Here is a 24,889-nt window from a genome sequence, read left to right on the forward strand (position 1 = left end):
CACAGTGCTGTATCTATTCTCTCTCCCCCTTCCCAGTAGGTTGTGAAGGAGAGTCCAACCTCTCCATGTGGATCTATGTGTTCCTGGGGAACGTCTTACGAGGGATCGGGGAGACTCCAGTGCAGCCCCTTGGGATCTCGTATATAGATGATTTCGCCAGGGAGGAAAATGCTGCATTTTACATTGGTAATAGACCAATTGGAAATGCAAACACATTTTAGATAATGTCACTATGCATGATTTGAAGTACAATATGTTAAGTCGATCCGACGGTCTGAATAAACTGCCTTTCAGTCTGATTCAATACACTAAGGGCCCGATTCAATCAGATACGCTTTAGCCAACATCCGGATAGCTGATGCTTAATACTGTGTGCGAGGTGGAACTGCATTAGAGCTGTCAAATCCACAAGTGGCTCCCAGCTTAACACGTAAAGCAGGCATTGTCATTGGCTGCACAGAGTCGCTCTGTCACACCTGCTCCAGCTCCCCCTAGCGCCAGGCCACCCATCATTATACGCATCTGTTACCGTCATTACGCGCTGCTGTTACCGTCATTACGCGCTACTGTTACCGTCATTACGCGCTGCTGCACTCATTGGACCTGGACTCCCTCTCTTTGTTGATTGCCCCTGCATATACAGTTTAAAAGTCGGAACCTTACATACACTTAGATTTAAGTCATTAAAACTCATTTTTCAACCAATCCACAAATTTCTTGTTAACCAACTATAGTTTTGGCAAGTCGGTTAGGACATCTACTTTGTGCATGACACAAGTAATTTTTCCAACAATTGTTTACAGACAGATTATTTCACTGAAATTCACTGTATCACAATTTCAGTGGGTCAGAAGTTTACATACACTAAGTTGACTGTGCCTTTAAACAGCTTGGAAAATTTCAGAAAATGATGTCATGGCTTTAGAAGCTTCTGATAGGCTAATTGACATAATTTGAGTCAATTGGAGGTGTTCCTGTGGATGTATTTCAAGGCCTACCTTCAAACTCAGTGCCTCTTTGCTTGACATCACGGGAAAACCTAAAGAAATCAGCCAAGACCTCAGAAAAATAATTGTAGACCTCCACAAGTCTGGTTCATCCTTGGGAGCAATTTCCAAACGCCTGAAGGTATCACATTAATCTGTACAAACAGTAGTACGCAAGTATAAACTCCATGGGACCACGCAGCCATCATACTGCTCAGGAAGGAGACGTGTTCGGTCTCCTAGAGATGAACGTACTTTGGTGTGAAAAGTGCAAATCAATCTGAGAACAACAGCGAAGAACCTTGTGAAGATGCTGGAGGAAACCTGTACAAAAATATCTATATTCACAGTAAAACAAGTCCTATATCGACATAACCTGAAAGGCCACTCTGCAAGGAAGAAGCCACTGCTCCAAAACCACCATAAAAAAGCCAGACTACAGTTTGCAACTGCACATGGAGACAAAGATCGTACTTTTTGGAGAAATGTTCTCTGGTCTGATGAAACAAAAATATAACTGTTTGGCCATAATGACCATTGTAGTGTTTGGAGGAAAAGGTGGGAGGCTTGCAAGCCATTTGTGGCAAAATGGCTTAAGGACAACAAAGTCAAGGTATTGGTGTGGCCATCACAAAGCCCTGACATCAATCCTATAGACCATTAGTGAGGTGACCTGAAAAAGTGTGTGTGGGCAAGGAGGCCTACAAACCTGACTCGGTTACACCAGCTCTGTAAGAAGGAATGGGACAAAATTCACCCAACTTATTATGGGATGCTTGTGAAAGGCTACACAAATTGTTTGACCCAAGTTCAACAATTTAATGGCAATGATACCAAATACTAATTGAGTGTATGTTTGACCCACTGGGAATGTGATGAAAGAAATCAAAGCTGATAAAAATCATTCTCTCTACTATTATTCTGACATTTCACATTCTTAAAATGAAGTGGTGATCCTAACTGACCTAAGGGAATTTTTTTACTAGGATTAAATGTCAGGAACTGAGTTTAAATGTATTTGGCTAAGGTGTATGTAAACCTCCGACTTCAACTGTATGTATTTTGTATTTTATTAGGATCCCCATTAGCTGTTGCAAAAGCAGCAGCTCCTCTTCCTGGGGTATACAAAACATGAAACATAATACAGAACATCGTTAGACAAGAACAGGTCAAAGACAGAACTACATACATTTTTTTTTAAAGCACACAGCCTACATATCAATGCATACACACAAACTATCTAGGTCAAATAGCGGTGAGGCGTTGTGCCACAAGGTGTTGCTTTATCTGTTTTTTGAAACCAGGTTTGCTGTTTATTTGAGTAATATGAGATAGAAGGAAGTTCCATGCAATAAGGGCTCTGTATAATACTGTACGTTTCCTTGAATTTGTTCTGGATCTGGGGACTATGAAAAGACCCCTGGTGGTATGTCTGGTGGGATAAGTGTGTGTGTCAGAGCTGTGTGTAAGTTGACTTTGCAAACAATTTTGGATTTTCAACACATTAATGTTTCTTATAAAAAGAAGTGATGCAGTCAGTCTCTCTTCAACTCTTAGTCTAGAGAGACTGGCATGCATAGTATTAATATTAGCCCTCTAATTACAATTAAGAGCAAAACGTGCCGCTCTGTTCTGGGCCAGCTGCAGCTTAACTAGGTCTTTCCTTGCAGCACTGGACCACACGGACTGGACATTAATCAAGATTAGACAAAACTAGAGCCTGCAGAACTTGCTTTTTGGAGTGTGGTGTCAAAAAAGCAGAGCATCTCTTAATTACGGCTAGACCTCTCCCCATCTTTGCAACCATTGAATTTATATGTTTTGACCATGACAGTTTACAATCTAAGGTAACGCAAAGTAATTTAGTCTCCTCAACTTGTTCAACAGCCACACCATTCATTACCAGATTCAGCTGAGGTCTAGCACTTAAGGAATGATTTGTAGCAAATAAAATGCTCTTAGTTTTAGAGATGTTCAGGACCAGTTTATTACTGGCCACCCATTCCAAAACAGACTGCAACTCTTTGTTATGTGTTTTAGTGACTTCATTAGCTGTGGATGCTGATGTGTATATGGTTCGATCATCAGCATACATTGACACACATGCTTTGTTTAATGCCAGTGGCAGGTCATTGGTAAAAATAGAAAAGAGTAGAGGGCCTAGAGAGCTGCTCTGCGGTACACCACACTTTACATATTTGACATTAGAGATGCTTCCATTAAAGGAAACCTATTAGATAGATATCTCTGGATCCATGATATGGCAGAGGTTGAAAAGCCATAGCACTTCATTTAGGGCTAGGCGTCTCGCTAGCGGGGCAACTTCCTGTGAAACTGGAGGGCGCGCAATTCATATAAATAATCATAAACATTATGGATATGAAACATTTAGGTACATATAAGTGTCTTATATCGGTTGAAAGCTTAACCTGTTGCGACGAGCAATCCCGTATCCGGGAGCGTAATTATAGCCTCAAACTCATTACCATAACGCAACGTTAACTATTCATGAAAATCGCAAATGAAATGAAATAAATATATTGGCTCACAAGCTTAGCCTTTTGTTAACAACACTGTCATCTCAGATTTTCAAAAAATGCTTTTCAACCATAGCTACACAAGCATTTGTGTAAGAGTATTGATAGCTAGCATAGCATTAAGCCTAGCATTCAGCAGGCAACATTTTCACAAAAACAAGAAAAGCATTCAAATAAAATAATTTACCTTTGAAGAACTTCGGATGTTTTCAATGAGGAGACTCTCAGTTAGATAGCAAATGTTCAGTTTTTCCAAAAAGATTATTTGTGTAGGAGAAATCGCTCCGTTTTGTTCATCACGTTTGGCTAAGAAAACCCCCGAAAATTCAGTCATTACAACGCAAACTTTTTTCCAAATTAACTCCATAATATCGACAGAAACATGGCAAACGTTGTTTAGAATCAATCCTCAAGGTGTTTTTCACATATCTATTCGATGATAAGTCACTCGTGGCAGTTTGGTTTCTCACCTGGTAAATGTAGTCTCTTATGGTCAATTTTCCAATGATATGCCTACAAATACGTCACAATGCTGCAAACACCTTGGGGAAACGACAGAAAGTGTAGGCTCATTCCTTGCGCATTCACAGCCATATAAGGAGACATTGGAACACAGCGCCTCAAAAATCTGGCTCACTTCCTGTATGAAATTTCATCTTGGTTTCGCCTGTAGCATTAGTTCTGTGCCACTCACAGACAATATCTTTGCAGTTTTGGAAACGTCAGAGTGTTTTCTTTCCAAAGCTGTCAATGATATGCATAGTCGAGCATCTTTTCGTGACAAAATATCTTGTTTAAAACGGGAACGTTTTTCATTCATGTGGATTTTTTTTGAAGGGGCCTAGCCCTAAGTTTTTTTTCAACAACAGGTTATGGTCAATAATATCAAAGGCTGCACTGAAATCAGCTCCCACAATCTTCTTATTATCAATTTCTTTCAACCAATCATCAGTCATTTGTGTCAGTGCAGTACACGTTGAGTGCCCTTCTCTATAAGCATGCTGAAAGTCTGTTGTTGATTTGTTTACAGAGAAATAGCATTGTATTTGGTGAAACACAATTTTTTCCCAACAGTTTGCTAAGAACTGGCAGCAAGCTTATAGTCTGCTGTTAGAACCAGTAAAGTCCGCTTTACCACTCTTGGATAGCAGAATTACTTTGGCTTCCTTCCAGGCCTGAGGACAAAGACTTTCCTCTAAACTCAGATTAAAAACAGATAGGAGTGGCTATAGAGCCAGCTAGCATCCTCAGTAGCTTTCTCTCTTAAGTTGTCAATGTCAGGAGGTTTGTCATTATTGATAGTTAAATCTTTCCACCTCTCCCATACTAACTTAACAAAATTCAAACTTGCACTGCTTTTCTTTCATTATTCGTTTTTTCATACATGAATATAATTGCTCACTGTTTGTTGTGGGCATTTCCTGCCTAAGATTGTCCACTTTGCCAATGAAATAATTATTCAAATAATTGGCCACATCAATTGGTTTTGTGAGGAATAAGCCATCTGATTCGATGAAAGATGGATTTGAATTTGTCTTTCTGCCCATAATTTCATTTAAAGTACTCCAAAGTTGTTGTTTTTCCATCATTCTTTATATAATTGATCTTGGCTTCATAATACAGTTTCTTCTTTTTGTTGAATTTAGTCACATCACTTCTCAATTTGCAGTAAGTAAACCAGTCAGATTTACAGCTAGATGTATTAGCTACTCCTTTTGCCCCGTCTCTTTCAACCATACAGTGTTTCAATTCCTCATCAATTCATGATGCCTTAACAGCGCCTGGATGTTCCTCATTAATCACATCAGACCAACAACTATTTTTACATCATCCACTTAAGAGTCACAGCAAAATCTTTTGCATGATCTCTTATACACTATTTTAGGCCTAGCTGTTGGAACCTTGGCTTTCCATGGATATAGCCACTATATTGTGATCACGGCATCCAATGGATACGGATACAGCTTTAGAACAAAGTTCTACAGTATTAGTAAAAATGGGATCTATACATGTGGATGATCTTGTTCCTGTAGTGTTTGTAAACACCCTGGTAGGTTGATTAATAACCTGAACCAGATTACAGGCACGGGTTATACTAAGAAGCTTCCTCTTGAGCAGACAGCTTGATGAAAACCAGTCAATATTCAGGTCTCCAAGAAAGTAGACCTCTCTACTTCACATACACCATCAAGCGTTTCACACATATTATTTAGATACTGAGTGCTAGCACTTGGTGGCCTATAGCAACACCCCAAAAGAAAAGGCTTTAGATGTGCCAAGTGAACCTGCAACCACAACACTTCAATAACACTTGAGATAAGATCTCCTCTAAGCATTACAGGGATATGGCTCTGAATATATACAGCAACTCCTCCCCATAAGCATTTCTGTCTCTTCTATAGGTGGTATATCTTTGTATTGCTACTGATGTATCATCAAATGAATTATCTAAGTGAGTCTCAGAAATGGCTTATATATATGGTTGTTATCTGATGTTAGCAAGTTATTGATTTCATGAACCTTATTTCTAAAGAAACGTATTAATATGGGCTATTTTCAGCCGTTTCCTGTGTAGCTTATCAGAGATAGACATAATACTGAAAAGAGCAGACAAAGCAAGAGAAGAAAATACATTCAGCAGTCCATTAATCAATCAGTGTGTATGTGCTACGGGTTGAGGCTACGAAGCCATAGGCTTGGCTCTCTCATCCCTCCCAGGCTTCTGGGAGGGAGGGAGGGTGTACAATGAGCCTGTCGTAGCGGATGTACACAATGTCCCGACGCACTCTGGCAGCTTTCATGGCTGGTTTCAGTTCTTTCCTCTTCTGGCGCACAGCTTCAGGATAGTCCTCGTTGAGGAAGATATACGTTCCTCTCAAGTTCTTGGCTCTTTCCAGAACAGCTACCTTGTCCTTGAACCTCAGGAACTTGACCACTATCGGCCTGGGCCTATCACCTGGACCGGTGGTGGGTTTTCCAGTCCTGTGGGCGCACTCCACCTCAATCGTCCTGTGGTCCATCTTCAATTTCTCAAAGATCATTTCCCTCACTTTGTCCTCCGACTTCATCCAGGTCTCATGTGGAGATTCTGCAATTCCGTCCACAACCATGTTGTTTAGCCTCGATTGTCCCTCGAGATAGTCTGATTTATCTGTAGTTGTTATCATGGATTCACACACAGAACTGATGTCCTCTCTCAATGACTTAAAGATGGTTGTCATCTTGCCATTCTCCTGTTTTCAACTCGTCGAGCTGACCCTGTGGAGAACTGCAAACTCTTCTTTAGGTCCTGGACCTCTCTGGTCAGGTCGTCCATTCTTTTATTCGTAGAATCCACACGTATTTGGACGAAACACTTGAAACTATTTTCTTGTCGTTGTAACTACTGCTTATAGGTCTCTTTTTTTGTTGTTTAAAAGATCCTTCACGTGTGATAGAGAGACACCACTGGCACTGTCCTCAACGGTACTTGCGCCGGTTTGGTCTTTGTCATGGTAGCTATCAACCATGACGGTCTATATTACCACACAGGGCCTTCCATTACAACACTCTATATGTCTGCTCCTCTGTGTTGTTCCCTGTAGTAGCCTCGTTTGTTGTGTCGTGTTCATGTCCAGACGCTGTTCTTGTTCCGTTGCATGTCAGTCTATATTAAATTATTCACTCTTTGTACCTGCTTCTCATCTCCTGCGTTGGGCGCTACACGCTTGCATTAACAGAAATGCTATGCAGCCATTTTTCGAACACTGGAATGTGATCTCGATTAGTATAATAAAAAATTGTCAGTATTTCATTGGATGATTTTTCAATTTGAGCGTAGTTATTTCTATATATAGCCTACACTTTCTCCTTCTGAACTTCTAACACAAGTGGAGTGGGTGTGGCTTTGACAATGAGCGCAAGAGCAGCTAATCACTGATTTGACGGCTCTAACCACACCGCCATAACATCCTCTATGCCGGTGTCTGCTATCACCGGTTAACGCTGGATCGGATTGAATCAACCTCGTTGTGATAGCATGAATGGACGAACGGTCCATATAAGCAGAAGCATCTCTTTGACCTTTTTTAAAAATCACACAACAACCGTCTTATTGTTGACCTATGGACCTGGTTAGTATAATAAATCAATTGCTGTGTGTGTTCGTGCATGCGTGTGCGTCTTTTCATATTTCAGGCTGCGTTCAGACCATAGCAGTCATTGGTCCTGTGTTTGGCTATTTACTGGGATCCCTGTGTGCCAAAATATATGTGGACATTGGATTTGTCAACATGGGTGAGTAACCGGTATCTACCGAGTATTCTGTCTAGGCCGCCTACACACTTTTGGACTAGTCAGTTCTCCAGTTTAGACAGCGACAGGGCATTCACCTCTGTTCTGTCACTACTAGACTAACAAACAGGGCTCTGAGTTAAGTTCATTGCCGTTCCTAGAGTGCACTCACTGACTGTGTTCAATAAGTGTTATATATGCGCATGCGTCTAGATTCTAGGTTATCGGACTAAATGAACTAGTGTGCTCCAGAACACTGCTCAGTGACGTCAGCTACCTAATTTGAGTAACCAATTTGAAGCAGGAGAGATGGTTAAGATATGCACAAAAAGCAGCTGTGCTGTGCTTGTTATTCTCTCCAGTAAGACTTGTTGCTAGGAACGTTACTAGTGTACTCAAGTTATTCTCATAATGTATTTTGTCCCCAACAGTCACAGCTCTCTCTCTGTGCTTGTCCTCCCTGTATAGAGAGTTCTCTTGTTATATGTATGTACTGACATGTATTTGTAACTGATAGATGGACACACACTACATGTTAATGTTTTTAAATGTATGTAAATTGTGTAAAGTCTTTTGTCTGTAATGTATTTTTCGTTATTTCGAACCCCAGTAAGACTAGCTGTCACCCTTGGCCTCGGCTAATGGGGATTGTAATAAATCAAATTCTGTGTCTCCCTTCGCTGTATAGAGAGTATCACCATAAGCCCTGGTGATGCTCGCTGGGTGGGGGCCTGGTGGTTAGGTTACCTTATTGCTGGGGTAATCACCCTGCTTTCAGCCATCCCCTTCTGGTTCCTGCCCCGTTCCCTGCCCATCCCGTCAGACCGAGGCCCAGCCCAGTGCACCCCGGAGCAGACTAGCTTCATCAAAGACTCCCCTCTCCTGGAGCATAAGTACCAAGCTGACGAGCCAGCTGGCTTTCTGGAGATGGCCAAAGGTATTTTGTTGAATGGGGATAAAGTTAGAATATTTTCTGGTTTAGATTGTGATTGGAGTTTAAAAAGGCTTTTCAAAGTCAAAAGGCTTTTCAAAGTTCAGGTAAAATTGTATATTAAATTCAGGTTGCTTTGGATGAAATGACCGTAGTATGGAAAAAGGTAGACAAAAATGCCCATGACAACTGATGATGTTTTGTTGATGGTTTTTAATCTAGATTTCATACCAACGTTGAAAACCCTCCTGGGGAACCCAGTGTACTTCATCTACCTGTGTGTGACCATCATTCAGCTGAACTCTCTCATCGGCATGGTAACCTACAAGCCCAAATACATAGAGCAACATTACGGACAGTCCGCATCAAAAGCCAATTTCCTGATGGGTACGTAACGTTGGCCAATCATATAGCTTATATGGCTTGATCATTGTTGGGGAACGTTACTTTTAAAAGTAACTTATGTTACAACATGACTTACTATGGAATGTAACTGGTTACATTACTTCTGCGTTACCAAAAACAAAAAGACCTCTGAAGATGCCTTGGGTATGTTGGTCATTCTTATAGGCCCAGTGCAGTCAAGAACATGTTTTTCCTGTGTTTTATATATATTTTCACACTGAGGTTGGAATAATACTGTGAAATTGTGAAAATGATGATAATGCCCTTTTAGTGTAAGAGCTGTTTGAAAAGAACACCTGAAATTACAGCCTGTTTTGGTGGGATGGAGTTTTGGCCTGCCTGGTGACATCACCAGGCGGTAAAATATTTAATAGACCAATAAGAAAGATAGTTCCAAACCTCTGCCAAAACAAATAGTTTTCAGTTTTCTCCTCCCCGCTCAGACCACTCCCAGACAGTCTTAGGTAAATTCTTGCTTGAGAAATTGGTCTTTGCTAAGATAGTTTTGTTTCTTTTTGACTATTTTAATTAAAAACAATCACAGTAAGGTACTTAATTGTTACCCAGGCATGATTTGATATTGAGATAAAAACATCTGCGTTGGACCTTTAAGGGTCTATCAGAATTAGCTTTATGCACACTACTTTAGAATGGTTTGACTCTGACGACTGATAGGCCTAGTGCAAGGGTAGGCAACTGATAGGCCAAGGGTAGGCAACTGATAGGCCAAGGGTAGGCAACTGATAGGCCAAGGGTAGGCAACTAGATTAAGCCACGGGACTATTTTTGCAGAAATGGATGATCAGGGGGCAGGAACATTTTAATAAAAAAATGTAAACTTTATTTAACTAGGCATGTCAGTAAAGAACAAATGTGTATTTACAATGACAGCCTACGACCTGTATGCTCTAGTCGGCTGGCCCTCGCTACATATTCGTCGCCAGACCCACTGGCTCCAGGTCCAGGTCATCTATAAGTCTATGCTAGGTAAAGCTCCGCCTTATCTCAGCTCACTGGTCACGATAACAACACCCACCCGTAGCACTCGCTCCAGCAGGTATATCTCACTGGTCATCCCCAAAGCCTTTGGCCCACCTGTCCTTACAGTTCTCTGCTGCCACTGACTGGAAGGAATTGCAAAAATCACTGAAGCTGGAGACTTATATTTCCCTCACTAACTTTAAACATCTCCTATCTGAGCAGCTAACCGATCGCTGCAGCTGTTGTTGACTGTACACTTTTTTATTCCATGTGTAACTCTGTGTTGTTGTTTGTGTCGCACTGCTTTGCTTTATCTTGGCCATGTCTCAGTTGTAAATGAGAACTTGTTCTCAACTAGCTTACCTGGTTAAATAAAGGTGAAATAAAAAGCGCAATTAGAATCATTTTTACACTGCAAATTGACCACAACTAAGCCTAAAAATAGGTTGTATTTGAAAATAACAATAATTTCATACCTTTATTACATTGAGAGACAATCACTTTTTGGGGGGGGGGATACTTAAGAACAGATTAAATGAAACTCTGTTTTATCTGAATTCCTTGGGATTTTACAGTGTTTTTGTACCCCCAGAAAACCAGTCACTGTAAGGTTTAGTCCTGCGGACCACATGTTGCCGATCCCTGGCATCCTGGCCCATTGGTTACCGTCACAAATGGTTTCCATGTGTTTGATGCCATGCCATTCGCTCAATTACATCCATTCTTATGAGCTGTCCTCTCCTCAGCAGCCTCCACTGGTTTCCACATTTTGATGTGTTACAGCCGAAATTCAAAGTGATTCAATAAAAACATTTACACACAATACCCCATAATGACAAAGTGAAAACATGTTTTTAGAAAATGTTTCAAATGTATTGAAATGTACTAGAGAAATATCTAACCTACATACTGTAATTATTCACATCACTCAGTCAATACATGTTAGCATCACCTTTGGCAGCGATTACAGCTGTGAGTCTTTCTGGGTACGTCTCTAAGAGCTTTGCACATCTGGATTGTAGAATATTTGCACATTATTCTTTAAAAAATGTTTCAAGATCTTTTAAGTTGGTTGTTGATCATTGCTAGACAGCCATTTTCAAGTCTTACCAAAGATTTTCGAGACGATTTAAGTCAACTGTAACCAGGCCACTCAGGAACCTTCAATGTCGTTTTAGTAAGCATTTCCAGTGTACATTTGGTCTTGTGTTTTAGGTTATTGTCCTGCTGAAAGGTGAATTTGTCTGCCAGTGTCTGTTGGAAAGCAGACTGAACCAGGTTTTCCTCTAGGATTTTGCCTGTGCTTAGCTTCAGTCCATTTCTTTTAATCCTAAAAAACTCCCTAGTCCTTGCTGATGACATGCGTACGGTACCCATAACATGATGCAACCACCACCATACTTAAAAATATGAAGAGTGATACTCAGTGATGTGATTTGCCCCAAACATAACACTTTGTATTCAGGACATAAAGTTAATTTCGTTGCCACATTATTTAGCGATTTGACTATTTTAATTCTGTACAAGGCTTCCTTCTTTTCATTCTGTACAAGGCTTCCTTCTTTTCATTCTGTAATTTAGGTTGGTATTGTGAATTAGCTACAATGTTGTTGATCCATCCTCACTTTTCTCCTATCACAGCCATTAAACTCTAACTGTTTTAAAGTCAACATTGGCATCATGGTAAAATCTCTGAGCGGTTTCCTTCCTCTCCGGCAGCTGAGTTAGGAAAGACACCTGTGTCTTTGTAGTGACTAGGTGCATTGATACACCATCCAAAGTGTAAATAATAACTTCACCATGTTCAAAGGGATATTCAATGTCTGCTATTTATTTTTACCCATCTACCAATAGGTGACCTTTTTTTGTGAGGCATTAGAAAACCTCCCTGGTCTTTGTGGTTGAATCTGTCTCGACTGAGGAATCTTACAGATAATTGTATGTGTGGGGTACAGAGATGAGGTAGTCATTAATAAATCATGTTAAACACTATCATTGCACATAGAGTGGTGAGTCCATGCAACTTGTTAAATGCGTGATTTCTCCTTCTCCTCCTATTTAGGCTTGCCATAACAAAGGAGTTGAATACTTATTGAGTCAAGACATTTCTGCTTTTGATTTGAATTCGTTTCTAAGAAAACACAGAATTCTTCTTCGACATGATGGGGTTTTGTGTGTGTGTGTGTGTGTGTGTGTGTCAATGACACAAAATCTCAATTGAATCCTTCTACAATTCAGGCTGTAACACAACGAAATGTGTATAAAGTCCAGGGGTATGAATACTTTGCGAAGGCACTGTATAAAACTAACTGGGCACAGTAAAAGGAGAGCTCCAATACAAGTATAACTTGCTACCAATCTGTTTTACACACAGATACAAACTTGGCAGAGCGATACGAAAACACACAAGTTAAGACGAGCAATAGCCCTTTCCAAACATGCCATTTATGAACCACAACAACCAGATTGTCTAGATACCAACTAGTTGAATTATTTTCATAGAAGTTACAGGAGCGTTGCCTTTTCAAAAGGTCACGGTTTGCACATTACAACATTCATGACTCCAAAGTCCAAATATAACAGCTGACCTTCAATCACACCTTGTTGATATATTTCACTGCCTTCCTCCAAAGTATCGATTTAACGTTATAACGCACAAGGAAAAAGTCTGAAGGTGCTTCTTGATATGTAAAGTGGAGTTCTTTGCAGCTGACAGGCTCTTAACCCCGAGGCAGATTAGCATTTTACTGTGACGTTCCTGTCCTTTTCCCCTACCAATTCAATGTAATGTGAATTCTTCCACGATGTAAAGTCTATAATTGTCTCTGCCATCTCACTAGCTAGAAACAAAACAAAAAAAGGAAATTATATTGTAAAAATAATGACTTGCTTATTTGAAAACGTAATTAAGTAACTGATTAATTAAATAGAAAAATCGACCTGTTAAGTAACTCGTTACCACAGAAAAGTAATCGGAGTGCTCTAACCCATAACTTTGTAATGCCTTACCCCCAACACTGGCCTTGATTCATCTCCTGCATGAGCTTGTTCAATTTAGATGTGAAATTTAAAATGACTCGCTTTATGCATAGAAGAGCACATGCATAGAAACGCACACGCATAGAAACGCACACGCATAGAAAAGCACACGCATAGAAAAGCACACGCATAGAGAAGCACACGCATAGAGAAGCACACGCATAGAGAAGCACACGCATAGAGAAGCACACGCATAGAGAAGCACACGCATAGAGAAGCACACGCATAGAGAAGCACACGCATAGAGAAGCACACGCATAGAGAAGCACACGCATAGAGAAGCACACGCATAGAGAAGCACACGCATAGAAAAGCACACGCATAGAGAAGCACACGCATAGAGAAGCACACGCATAGAGAAGCACACGCATAGAGAAGCACACGCATAGAAAAGCACACGCATAGAAAAGCACACGCATAGAGAAGCACACGCATAGAGAAGCACACGCATAGAGAAGCACACGCATAGAGAAGCACACGCATAGAGAAGCACACGCATAGAAAAGCACACGCATAGAAAAGCACATGCTTACAGTATTGTTAATACTAGATCAAGCAGTAGGAGATCAAAGGTGCTGTTTTATTGAGCTATACAATGTGTTATGATTCAACCCTCAAATGTGAATGCTGATCTAAATAGGCCTCGTTCCACTATTTACCTGGCCATTGCATGTTGTGTATGAAAGGGAATGCAATATCTAGCATAACTACAGTAATAGAAGGGACAGATAGAATATGATATCTGTACATTGATGTATGAAATAGACCAAGAGCTTTGGTCTTTGAGTGGGAGTTGGACAGCGCTACTGTGTGTTCTCTCTACTGTCAACTATATCGAAGGCTGAGTCTCAGGCGGTATGGCCTGGTTCTACTCTGCTGTACTGTATGGGGCTGTATTGGGTGGTGGAATAGCACTGGCATAAAAGGTAGACTTTTAGCTACTGTGATATGAAAGGTAGGAAAAAGCTACAGTATGGTATTGTGTGAAAGTCTATGCCTGGTTTAGGGCTTTGGTTGGTTTACATGGTGTTTCAGTCCCATTGAACCTATCGTCAAGACCTTAGTGCTGGCCTAAATCCTCCATGACTAGGAATTAAGAATATTTCTAAAGAATGAGACCCATGTCTTAATGTTTACAGAGTGTGTGTTGTTTGTGTGTTTGTTCCAGGTACAATCAACATCCCTGCCGTGGCGTTGGGAATTTTCACCGGCGGCCTGCTCATGAAGAGGCTGAAGCTGAGCATCATGGGAGCAGCCAAGTTTGCGTTCGGCACCTCTCTGATAGGCTACTTCCTATCCCTCTTCTTCTTCGTCATGAGCTGCGAGAACGTCAAAGTGGCTGGGATCACGCTGCCCTACAACAGGTGGGACACACACACACACAGAGCTCTGGGTAGAAGTTCCCCTTAAGTACATACAGTATTTACCCTCTGTAAATGTTCTATTCCCAGCACCACAAACAGGTAACATGCTGGAGTGCGTATGCTAATAATTGCTCCTAGAGGACAGCATACCTCTAACACTGGAGAGATGTGGTCTATAATAGCCAATCAGGGATTTCTCCCCCCTGGTTCTGTCAAGGCTGTTTGCTGCTAATGTCAATATCAGAACCGGCACTGAATTTGGTTGATAACATTCATTGAATCGGTTACAGTTCATATAAGAAAATAAATTCATTAGGCCCTAATCTATGGATTTCACATGACTGGGCAGGGGTGGAGGGCATAGGCCCACCCAATCAGAATGGGTTTTCCCCCACAAAAGGGCTTTATTACAGACAGAAATACTCCTGTTTCATCAGCTGTCCGAGTGGCTGGTCTCACAGGTGAAGAAGCCAGATGTGGAGTTCTTGGGCTGGCGTGGTTACACATGGCCTGCGGTGATGAGGCGAGTTGGACAGACTGCCAAATTCTCTCATTTATTTAACTAGGCAAGACAGTTAAGAACAAATTCTTATTTTCAATGACAGCCTAGGAGCAGTGGGTTAACTGTCTTGTTCAGGGGTAGAACAACAGATTTTTTTCTCGTCAGCTCAGGGATTCGATCTTGCAACATTTCGGTTACAAGTCCAACACTCTAACCACTAAGCTACCTGCCGCACCGAGGATGTGGTAGAGAAATTAACATTAGATCTCTATATGAGATCTCTGGCAACGGCAGGTAGCCTAGTGGACATTCCTGCAGTCAGCATGCCCCCTCAAAACTTGAGGTCATCTGTGGCATTGTGTTGGGTGACAAAACTGCTAATTTTAGAGTGGCCTTTTATTATCCCTAGCACAAAGTGCATCTGTGTAATGATCATGCTGTTTAATCAGCTTCTTGATATGCCACACCTGTCAGGGGGGTGGACTATCTTGGCAAATGATAAAATGCTTACAAATTTGTGCACATCATTTGAGAAATACTTTTTGTGCAGATGGAACATTTCTGAGATCTTTTATTTCAGGTCATGAAACATGGGACCAACACTTGTTGTATTTATATTATGTATTATGCATTTGATTAAATACACATCACACCTTCTGTATCTGAGCAGGCAGAGGTCAAGTCATGTATGTATCCATTAGATTCTGTATAAAGAAAAGCACTATAAATTAAAATCTAGTCGTTTTTTTAAATTGCTAACAAGCGTCGGTCAATGCTGAAGCCACTTTTTCAAAACTCTTCACAGTCTGCATTACCAACATGCATTTTAGCCGAACAGTTAAGCTTACCTCAAACCACTTCATTCATGTCTCAAAATAAGCTTGTTTGACCATAACTGGCAATAATTCTCACTCAGAAAGCATATATTGTCACTCATAACACACTGACCTAAAAAAAACACTAACAGGGAGCATTACATAAATGAACTTCTCTTTGAAGTTTGAATGATTTTTATAACATATAAATAACACCTTTTCACTTATACTTTAGGACAGTCAATGTAACAAGAATGAATCAGATGCAGAAAATTGCTGCAATAGCCTTTATTTTTTTCTGTATCTTTGCATGTAGGTAGTTTACTTGTGAAAAATAAGTTGAAACAAAAAAACAAATTCCTGAAATTTCAGGGCTGCAATAATAATGACAAATAACAACATATATAGTAAAATCACTCATACTGCACAGTACTGTGTGGGTTCTAGTTCTCCCTCTCTCCTGCATTTGGCCACAAGTTCTCATCAACATCACATCGTATGTCTTCTCTGGCGATGCATCTTGGGAAGTATCTTCTGGAATGTCTAATCCAACTCTGGCAGTCGTCAGGAGAATTGTCTCCACACCCTGGCAGTCTTCAGGAGAAGTGTCTCCACACCCTGCATTCATGGCATCCAGTAAGGACATCTGGTCATGTGGATGGTGGTCATAAACCTTCCTCCTCCACGCAGAGAAAACTCCTCTATGGGGTTTAGGAAGGGGGAGTATGGAGGCAGGAATAGTACTGACATCCTGAGATGTGGGGCAAACAGTCTGACTGCAGCAGAGTGGTTTAATGCTGCATTATCCCACACAACAACGAAGGTAGGGGAGTTTCTTGACCCTCTCTCCACATGTCGATTATGCAGGTCATCCAGAAAATAAATGAGCCTCTCTGTATTGTAGGGGCCAATGAGTGGTTTGTGTAACAACAAACCATCATTGGACAGTGCTGCACACATTGTGATGTTAGCTCCTCTCTGGCCTGGGACATCCAGGGTTGCTCTCTGTCCAGGGACATCCACGGTTGCTCTCTGTCCAATCACATTTCTTCCCCTGGGGTGTGTTTTTGCCAGGTTGAATCCAGCTTCATCCACAAAGATGGATGTATGTGCAGTTTGCCTGGCTTCCAACTCCATTACACTCTAAAATACAGTAAAGCCACAGTTTTACAGTACTTTACATTATGTTTAGTTGTGTATATACACGGTCTGGTTATTGAACAGACATCTTACCTGGACATATTGATACCGGAGTTCTTTCACACGTTCACCATTTCTCTCAAAGGGTACAGTGCTTCATCCTTATGATTCTCTGGGACTCTGGCAATTGTTGTTGTGCTGACCGTATTCACATTCCCAAAAGGGATATTGTCTGCCAGCAACACAAAATAATCAATATATTTCAAAATGTCAATACATGTAAAAATGTGAACATACTGTATTCTACTGTAATATGTAGTTCAATTATTATTGAAAGATGCACGACTCACCTGTTGTTTTGCCGGAAAATTCGTACTATTGATGCAACTGTTGAACGCTGCAGATTTGGTTGCAGACTTGGTTGCCTCTCTCAAAGAGAGACCATGGTTTACAACATGGTCAATAATTGTGGCCCTTATCTCATCAGAGACCACCGCTCTTGGTCTTCCTCTCCTTTGTCCTCCACACATTCTCCCTCTCCCTGACACTCTTCTTTCCCCACCAACCTGTCTTCCTCTCCTTTGTCCTCCACACATTCTCCCTCTCCCTGCCACTCTTCTTTCCCCACCAACCTGTCTTCCTCTCCTTTGTCCTCCACACATTCTCCCTCTCCCTGACACTCTTCTTTCCCCACCAACCTGTCTTCCTTGAGCCATGTTTCCGAACTAAATCATTCCAAAGCCGCCCTCTTTTGTCTGTTTGGTAACGAGACTAAAAACAGGACACTTGGGTCGGCTTCAGGCTGAAATTGCAATCAGCTATGTTTGGAATGATGAAATAGTCTTCTGAGATTTTCTATATGTTTCAATCTGGTTACTGCAGAAATGCACAACATTTTTCATCCTTCTGTTTTGAATGTGTTTGTAACAGTTTTGGAAACAGTGTGTTAGCACATGTGCTGCAAATATGTAGTTTTGCAGGTGGTGGAGTATGAATGAGAAAATAGTTCTTGGTTTACGGAGAATGTGGTCATTGAATGCATTTTGTGTGAAAACAATGAAAAATGATTCACAGTTTGGTCCACATACACTTCTGTTTCGCTGACTGTGTGAAGCGTTTTGACAATGTAACTTCGGTTTTGACCAACGCATGTTAGCATTTGAAAAAAACTGTAATAGCAACCCCACTTTTCCCTTTCTCTCTTTCTCTCTCTCTCTCTCATTCTCTTTATTTCTCCCCCTCTTTCTTTCTCTCTCTCAGGGTGGGTGGTGTATCGTATGAGGAGCGCTCAGTATTCTCAGCCTGTAACTCCGACTGTGTTTGTTCAGGCAGAGACTGGGACCCTGTCTGTGGAGAAAATGGCATCACGTACGTCTCTCCCTGCCTGGCTGGCTGCCAGACCTCCACAGGATCAGGGAAGAACACGGTGAGATGAGGATCATTGCCAGCACTGAGGCTACATCCCAAAATGGCACCCCCTTCCCTATATAGTGTACTACTTTTGGGCTCTGTTTAAAAGTAGTACACTATATAGGGAATAGGGTGCCATTTGAGATGCAAACTAATATATAATATTATTGATTCATAAACTTGTGAGCAACAGGGTGGGGTCAATTCCATTTTAATTTCAGTACGATTGCAGTCGGAATTGACTCGCACCCTGGTGGGTTTATGGATAACTTTTGTGTGTGTGCGTGTCTCTGTGCGTGTCTCTGTGCGTGTCTCTGTGCGCGTCTCTGTGCGCGTCTCTGTGCGTCTCTGTGCGCGTCTCTGTGTGTGTGTGCCTCTGCAGGTGTTCTCTAACTGTAGCTGTGTGGTGGCAGCAGGAATGAGCAGTGGTAACCTGACAGCCAGTGTAGGCCACTGTCCTCACAGAGACGACTGTGACCGTGTCTTCCCTTACTTCCTGGCTCTTTCTGTCATCACTTCCTTTATCATCTCCCTGGGTGGCACGCCAGGCTACATGGTCCTCATCAGGTCAGTGACACACACACATACACCCACCCATACACGCAAACAAGAAAGGATGGTCATAGCAGTTGGCAAGAAAGCACAAAGAAATCTGGGACTACGACAAGGCACCTTAAAGGGGAAATAATCAGAAGCCCCGTTTGTACCTGGTTCTAACATGCGTCCGTTGTCCTGATCATGTCCACATTCTGATTGTGCCCACATTGGTCGACAGGTGTAGACAATCAAAATACGCATTATGATCTGGTTGTGATTGCATCTTCGACTGCCTCCGGAGGTAGTCGAAGACACATCTTGTATGAATATCCTTGGTGTAAATTAATTCGAACAATGAAAGTGTATACATTTGGCCAATGTCACGGATGCCCCGGCCTCTTAAAAAACACACCAGCCAGTCTTTTTTCTCTTTTTTTTTTTTTTTTTTTTTGTCGCTCTGGATAAGAGCATCTGCTAAATGACTTAAATGTAAATGTAATGTAATGTCTTTAGAAACCAAGTGCCAACTGGCACACCACAGTCCAATACCGCGTCCAGCTCTGATTTAAAATGGCATATAGAAATAAAGATATTTATGAAGGGATATTATCCTGAATAAGAGAAAAGGGGTTCTAATATTTGAAAACATCTTAGGCAACAAGAAAGGCCAAGGAATTCAGAGATGCACTTTGTAGCTTACTCTGTAACTTAACCCGTTTCTGTTTTTACTGTGTGCATTAGGGCCTAAGTGTCATTTTGATTTATACTGTGCGATAATTGTATTTTGTACATACATCCAGACACTCAGCTTGTTTGTGTGGTGACGTTTTTAGGGATTGGAGAGATTCTCTGAATAGTTATCGGGACAGTAAGTCTATTATGCCTTAAATTGTTGGATAACCAAAGTAGGCTGTAATGATGAGTCTAAAACTATTGACGATAAAAGCGTGCTGTTTCCTGTCGATTTAATACAGCTCGTGTCATAATGGGAGGTCCAAGGCAGGTTGGATTCATTTGCATACAGGGAGGGACCAGGGAATCTGATCACAGTAGGGACGAAGTGGGCAGATAAGAGACAGATATTACCATGTGTAGACGCAACAGATCTCGATCAGATAGTGATCGGATCATCTTGATCGGATGATGACAACCACATGTTAATGCAAGGTGTAACCATGGCTACTGAGAAACCAGTGGTGGAAAAAGTACCCAATTGTCATACTTGAGTAAAAGTATAGATGCCTTAATAGACAATTAATCAAGTAAAGGTCAAAGTCAGCCAGTAAAATACTACTTGAGTAAAAATCTAAAAGTATTTGGTTTGAAATATAGTTAAGTATCAAACGTAATTGCTCAAATATAAGCATCCAAAGTAAAAGTATAAATCATTTAAAATTCCTTATATTAAGCAAAGCACCATTTTCTTGTTTTTAAAATGTATGGACAGCCAAGGGCACACTCCAACACTCAGCCATTATTTACAAAACAATACATTTGTGTTTAGTGAGTCCGCCAGGCCAGAAGGGATGGCCACGTGTTCTCTTGATAGGTGCTTTAATTTTTTTAAATATTTACCCCCCTTTCTCGTAGTATCCAATTAGTAGTAGTTACTGTCTTTCTCATCGCTACAACTCCCGTACGGGCTCGGGAGAGACGAAGGTTGAGAGCCATGCGTCCACCAATGTGTCGGAGGAAACACCATGCACCTAGCGACCTGGTCAGCACGAAATGCGCCCGGCCCGCCACAGGAGTCGCTAGTGCGCGATGAGCCAAGGATATCCCTACCGGGACCACTGCGCCATCCGGGACCACTGAGCCACCCGGGAGGCCTGTGCTTGAATTTGACCTGTCCTTTTATTGTCAGGGAAAATGTATGGAGTAAAAAGTACATTATTTTCTTTACGAATGTAGTGAAGTAAAAGTAGTCCAAATATTAATAGTAAAGTATTTTTACTTAAGTACTTTACACCACTGAAGAAAAGCTAACCTGTGAAATGGGCTCACAATGGGTGACAGAGTGGCTGACAGAAGTTGAATGTGGTCTGTGTGTCAGACTTAGGCCGGGATTCAATTCAACTGCGCTTTGTCTACAATGCACCATTTCGTGATCATTTTTGATTGAGCTGACATATGCAGTGTTTACGACGAACGCGGAAACATTGCCTTTAAAAGCTGCATAGCAGACAAATCGCGATCAGATTGAAATCCGGCCTTAAAGGACCTTGTTGCCACCATAGAGAATGATAGAGGCCTCTAGTGGTCAAAAGGCCATATTAGCCTGGGCAGTGCCATTGAGGACTTCCACCATTTTAATGTAGTCAACTGTGTGGGACTTCCAACTTTATTGGCTGGAGTCATGTCCAACCGGGTCATCAGGAGGGATCTGCCAATTGAGAAGAAGAACATGTAAATAGAGAGAGCCTCTATAGAGTCATAATATTCGTCGAACAGGGAATTGGTTCCAATCGTTTTCCCACCATTAACAGCTAATTAGCGTTTCCTTTTTGGGAGGTAAATACAGGCAAATATATCGATAAAAGTCACCTCGTCTTAGAGAGATTTACAGTTATCAAAACGTCACGCCAGGGTAAGCCTACACGAAACACAGCCCTAATTCTAAGTGTTTCTAAAATCCCCAATAGGGAAAAATGAATGGTGCAAAAACGATTGGAACCATTTCCCTGTTTGACCGCTAGGTTTTATGGGTATTATGACGGCAGGGTGGCAGGTAGTCTAGCGGTTAGCGCGTTGGGCCGTTAACCGAAAGGTTGCTAGAACGAATCCCTAAGCTGACAAGGTACAAATCTGTCGTTCTGCCCCTGAACAAGGCAGTTAACCCACTGTTCCTAGGCCGTCATTGTAAAGAAGGTTGCAACAGACTTTATAGAGGGCGAGGAGACGGTCAAATAGCATTTTCAGATGATTGAATTACATCCTCTAGATTCGTGGTCTTGACTGGACTGAGAGAGAAGTTTTTCTGAGTCAGCTCATTGTTCTTCCTGCTCTCTCCCTGTGTGTCTATTCAGGGCTATAGTAGTAAACATAGATTCAGTACACTTTATGTACATTTGATTTAAATCTTTATCCCACGGCATACTTCAAAGAGGTTACAGGAAAGTCAGCAATAGAGGATTTCACTCTATATCAGAAAAGTAGAATGTGATTTGGAGCAAAACTGTTACTGGCTAAAACTAGTCCTTAATTAGCAAATGTACACACACACAGACAAAATCATACACACACACACGCACACACACGCACACACACTAAAAATCCAGCAGATCTGCCCAAAGCTCGATCAGCTGACCCCGATGAAATGTGTTGCCCTTTACTGGGAGAAATGAAGTTACTGGCAGTGCCCTATTTGCTTTTTGTTTTGATATTTTTAGAGCGTCTTAGTTGTCTGAGTTGGGTCTGCTTCTTCTGTTTTTGCTCTGGGTCTTGAGAGAACAGCTGAATAGCAAGGTAGTAAGGGCAGACCTTTCTGATGGGGAACTACCCTGCTCTACCAACAGAAGCCAGTAGTACTCACTCTTTGGTACTCACTGGCTACGTCAGAGAACGTCACAAGTCAGCTAACTGTATGTCAACAACAAGAGTCTTGAGTTAAAAGCTGTCTTGAGTATGCAAACTTAATAATGAACCATAACTCAATTGTGGATGCTTTCATTTCATGTATAATATCTTTAGATCTATGTCTATTATCTGTATTCATAGTTATGTTAAAGTTCAAGTTGATGATGGTGTTCTCCCATGCAGGTGTATCAAGCCTCAACTGAAGTCCTTAGCTCTGGGGTTCCATACTCTGTCCACACGTACACTTGGTGAGTCAATACTGTCAGATCACAGATCTAGGATCAGTTTACTACCCAAAATGTTAACCGGTGGGGGGCACTAAAACTGACCTTAGATCAGCGTCTAGGGGCAACTTCCTCCTACTCCTGTCTGATTAATCCATACCAGTCCCACAGCCAGGGCTCTGCAGCTTAGCAACACTGATATAAAACTAGCTGCAGCCAGTTTGTTTCCAAGTCACACATTTCTCCACTAATCAGCTTCTATTAGGATTAAAACCCTGAACAAAATCCCAAAGTATTACTTGTGAATCAGGTGTGTTAGCTCTGGGTTGGAACACAATTCTGCACAAAGTGCCCTTTTCCATGACCAAGATTAGCCACCTCCGTATTACTGGCAGATCATTTTGTGCGTATTTGTGTTATAACAGCGGGCATCCCAGCGCCCATCTACTTTGGGGCGGTCATCGACACCACGTGTCTGAAGTGGGGCCAGAAGAGATGCGGAGGGAGAGGAGCCTGTCGGATATACAACACTACAGCATACAGGTAATACACACATACACACTACTGGGCCCTGTTTCAGAAAGCAAGTTAAACAAACTCTGAGTTTAAACCTGAACTCTGGGTTGACTAACTCTGAGCTGTCAAAAGTTTTCGGTTTCAGAACAGGTGATAACAATTAGTTCAATCAACTCTGAGTTAAGTTAACCCTGAGTAAAGCACGAGGATATAAAAAGCCCTCAATGGAACGCAGATAACATGATTCATCATGGCAACAGGAGAAAAAAGGGCTCGAGCCTCCTACTTCTCCCCAGTGGAGTTAGAAATATTTAATGAATGCGTATGCAGAATATGAGTATATATTTAAGAAAAACTGCAATGCAGCAGCAGCAGCAGAACGTGAGCTGGCGTGGCAGAAAGTTGCTGACCGAGTCTATGCGTGAGTATTAATTGAAAACATTTTTTTAAATTTTTTTTATCTTGAGTGTTCCACATATTCAACATTTCTATATATTGTGTGTGTGTTTAATATTTATGCAGGTGCAAACCAACAGGCACAAAACGTACTTGGCGGCAACTGAAGATGAAATATAAAAATAGACTTCAAACAGGTAAGGTATAATTTCATGACAAGCAATTGTGATGTTGTTTAGCCTACCCTACCCAATTAAACAGCATTCAGTGGCTACATTCAACATGTGATATATTTAAGCAGTTAGTGAAATGTTCTAAGTAAAAAAAGTTACTTTTTCAGCCATCCCAGCACTGCCCGTATTTAATATTGTCTATTAAAAAGTAACACCTAAATGCCTTTATATGTACAAGTCTCCAAATTTGTGCTTACTGGTCAAATTTGACCTCCATTATAGCCAATAGAAAAAAGGCTGAGGGCCGAAAAACAAGTGGGGGTCTACCACCACTCAGAGGCTGAAGAGATGGTCCTCAGTCAAAACAGTGGGCGACCTATTCCTGAAGGCATCTCTGTAGGAAGTTCATCTGACCCAACCACCCCCCCCCCCCAGGGCACAAGGGCCTACATAAGAGGTTAGTTATTCAAATGATTGAAATGTATATTCATCCTTTTGCCAGTGTTACCTCAGTGACTCCCACCCATCCATCTTAGACACAACTTAGCACACTGATTTTCTTGCAGTGGTACAATTCTTTGTAATTGACTGCTGTTACTTTTTCAGATTCTTAGTTGTCCTTCAGACGACATCATTCTATTTTAAGGTGACTCAGAGTTATACATTAGAAAGGTTGTGATGTGACCTGCACACGGTTGTAAAATGAAACTTCAAATTAGGTGGGGCACTTTTCTGGGTAAAGTTGTAATTGAACTGTCTAATCTTCATCTTCTACCAGTTACTGAAGGTTTAATCTGTCTGGTGGAGCCTTCTGCCATAACAGACTTCCATGCAGTTGTAAGTACTCTTAATATTCCACGGATTTTTCATAATGGGTTGGAGTAGAACACCAAGATGATGATGATGATGATGATGGAGACACCTTGTCAGCTGCCACAGAGAGGGAAGATACAGAGAGACCCATTGAGGTTTACACCTTAAAAATCACATCTAACAGTTGATGATAGTGTTGTACCATAATAAAACTTGCACCTTCTTTTTCTCTAACAGAGCAATGCTGGAAATTACAAAGAGGAAGAGGGTCC

General features: G+C 41.4%; 1 protein-coding gene across 2 annotated transcripts in view; it reads left to right on the top strand.

Annotated features, from left to right (window-relative positions):
- The window catches only part of LOC115133144 (solute carrier organic anion transporter family member 1C1-like), a 60,937-nt gene that overhangs the window by 29,597 nt on the left and 6,451 nt on the right, over window positions 1-24,889 (top strand). The window contains exons 6-14 of one of the 2 annotated variants that reach the window (XM_029666080.2): window positions 37-186; window positions 7,700-7,798; window positions 8,484-8,732; window positions 8,949-9,113; window positions 14,320-14,515; window positions 18,233-18,398; window positions 18,765-18,949; window positions 22,679-22,743; window positions 23,145-23,262. In XM_029666080.2, the coding sequence (XP_029521940.2) occupies window positions 37-186; window positions 7,700-7,798; window positions 8,484-8,732; window positions 8,949-9,113; window positions 14,320-14,515; window positions 18,233-18,398; window positions 18,765-18,949; window positions 22,679-22,743; window positions 23,145-23,262 (1,393 nt within the window). The remainder of the gene's footprint in view (window positions 1-36; window positions 187-7,699; window positions 7,799-8,483; window positions 8,733-8,948; window positions 9,114-14,319; window positions 14,516-18,232; window positions 18,399-18,764; window positions 18,950-22,678; window positions 22,744-23,144; window positions 23,263-24,889) is intronic. The other variant, XM_029666081.2, reaches the window with a different exon arrangement.

Source organism: Oncorhynchus nerka, linkage group LG8 (assembly GCF_034236695.1).
Source record: "Oncorhynchus nerka isolate Pitt River linkage group LG8, Oner_Uvic_2.0, whole genome shotgun sequence".
Lineage (NCBI taxonomy): Eukaryota > Metazoa > Chordata > Actinopteri > Salmoniformes > Salmonidae > Oncorhynchus > Oncorhynchus nerka.